General features: G+C 36.8%; 1 protein-coding gene across 1 annotated transcript; it reads left to right on the top strand.

Moving 5' to 3' along the window:
* The first annotated feature begins 416 nt into the window (after positions 1-416).
* LOC109167422 (uncharacterized mitochondrial protein AtMg00810-like) lies at positions 417-1,202 on the top strand. The gene has a single exon (XM_019316437.1). It carries the CDS (start codon positions 417-419, stop codon positions 1,200-1,202), a length of 786 nt encoding a protein of 261 aa, XP_019171982.1.
* Positions 1,203-2,103: the final 901 nt, after the last annotated feature.

The following is a 2,103-nucleotide window of genomic DNA, read 5'->3' as shown; positions in this document are numbered from 1 at the left end:
CCCCTCCTCTAGACTTTTATCTTATCTCTTTTGGGACCAACACGGAAGCCACCTGGTTATGAGGATAAGTCGTTACCTAATCATGTATGTTTGCTTAAAAAATCTCTATACGGTCTCAAACAGGCTCGACGTGCATGGTTCACAAGGCTACATGATTTTCTTGTCCCTGTGGGCTTCTCACCTTCTAAGACGGATGTGTTTCTTTTTTATCTATTCTCGTGACAATATTCGTCTTTATTTCTTTAGTGTATGTTAATGACATTTTAATTATGGGTTCTGACTCAAATCGTGTTACTGCTCTTATTGATAAATTAGCACTTTAATTTTAGGTTCGTGATATGGGTGTGCCTTCTTTCTTCTTGGAAATAGAAATTGTCCCGTTATCTGGTGGTATGCTTTTATCCCAATAACGGTACATGAAGGATATTCTCAAACGTGCTGGCATGGTGGACTACAAGCCAGTAATCACGCCTGTGTCTTCTGCGAAAATCACAGACGACGTGGCTGTTCCCTCTGCCGATCCAACACAATACAGGAGTCTTGCTGGTGCTCTCCAGTATCTTACGGTAGCTAGTCTGGATCTATCTTATGATGTTAATCTATTTTGTCAACATATGCATGCTGCCACTACTACAGACTGGGCCTCTCTAAAGAGAGTCCTGCCGTATGTCAAAGGCACCCTGAATCTTGGCCTGCGTATTTCTCGGTCTACATCTATGGATATTCACGCCTATTCTGCCTCAGATTGGGCTGGCGATCCGAATGACTGCAAATCTACTAGTGGCTTTGTTGTGTTCTTGGGCAGTAATCTTATATCTTGGGTTTGTCGGAAGCAACGTACAGTGGCACGTTCATCGACTGAAGCAGAATACAAGGGACTCGATGATGTATCTGCAGAAGTTACATGGCTCGTTTCTCTATTACATGAAATCGTCATCTCGCTTGCGTCTCCTCCTCGACTATGCTGTGATAATTTGGGAGCAACTTATTTATGTGCCAATCCAGTGTTTCATGCATGCACGAAGCACATTGAGATTGAATATCATTTTGTTCACGATGAAGTAGCCAAAAAGGAGTTAGAAGTGCAATTTATTCCAACCAAGGATCAACTAGTGGATATTTTCACAAAGTCTCTGTCGTCTCTCCGTTTTAACTCTCTCCGTGACAAACTCAATGTTTTTGCTAGCCAACCTTGTGCTTGAGGGGGAGTATTAGGACTATATTATTAATATTAGACTAGGACTATATTATTCGTGTTAGACTAGGATTGTATCTAGCATCTCTATATATTCGCTCCCTGTACTCACAGACATTATTATTGAATACAACACAATTATATTGTCATTAGGTCGGCATTATTGTTTGCAGCATCAAGCATCCCGATCCCCGTCCCTTCAAATAATTTTAATGCAAACAAGAATATTAATATGTAATTATAAAATGTCTTAACACATCCATTATATAAATACAATACAAGAACTCTACAACCATATAAGAATTAATAATAACAATAGTTGTAACACCCCCGATTTCCATACCAATTTAAAACTTAATCATGCAGATAATTCTAACCATAATAGCATACACAGCCGAAGACTAACCATAAAATAGATGGAAAACATAGAGTGTTATGCCACGTCCACACTATGGTGAACGCTCAGGCGTAAACAACTTCAACACAATCTGTCTATCAAGGAACAAGGTCAACAATAACAAGTCTAAAGTTTAGCAAAAGGGCGCACAGGACAAAACATACTACAGGACTGAGGGATCTATACTATCTGTCTCTAGACCGCGCTCACCTCTACTCAGCACCTGAAAGAAAGACATAAATATATGGGACGATGCCCGGTCAGCGAATAATGCTGGTAACCCACCAATACATGTGAAATATCATACATAGATAGGATATATATATATATATATATATATATATATATATATATATATATATATATATATATATATATATATATATATATATATATATATATATATATATATATATATATATATATATATATATATATATATATATATATATATATATATATATATACAAAATCATTTGCGAAACGGGATATAGTATATATAAGTTCAAAT

Source organism: Ipomoea nil, unplaced genomic scaffold, assembly GCF_001879475.1.
Source record: "Ipomoea nil cultivar Tokyo-kokei standard unplaced genomic scaffold, Asagao_1.1 scaffold3162, whole genome shotgun sequence".
In the NCBI taxonomy this organism is placed as follows: Eukaryota; Viridiplantae; Streptophyta; class Magnoliopsida; order Solanales; family Convolvulaceae; genus Ipomoea; species Ipomoea nil.
The sequence above is the reverse complement of the archived record's forward strand: the minus strand, read 5'-3'. Positions and strand labels throughout refer to the sequence as shown.

What these genes read in the sequence shown, in the direction of transcription:
- LOC109167422 (XM_019316437.1), top strand. Translation starts at nt 417, where the DNA reads ATGAAGGATATTCTCAAACGTGCTGGCATGGTGGACTACAAGCCAGTA.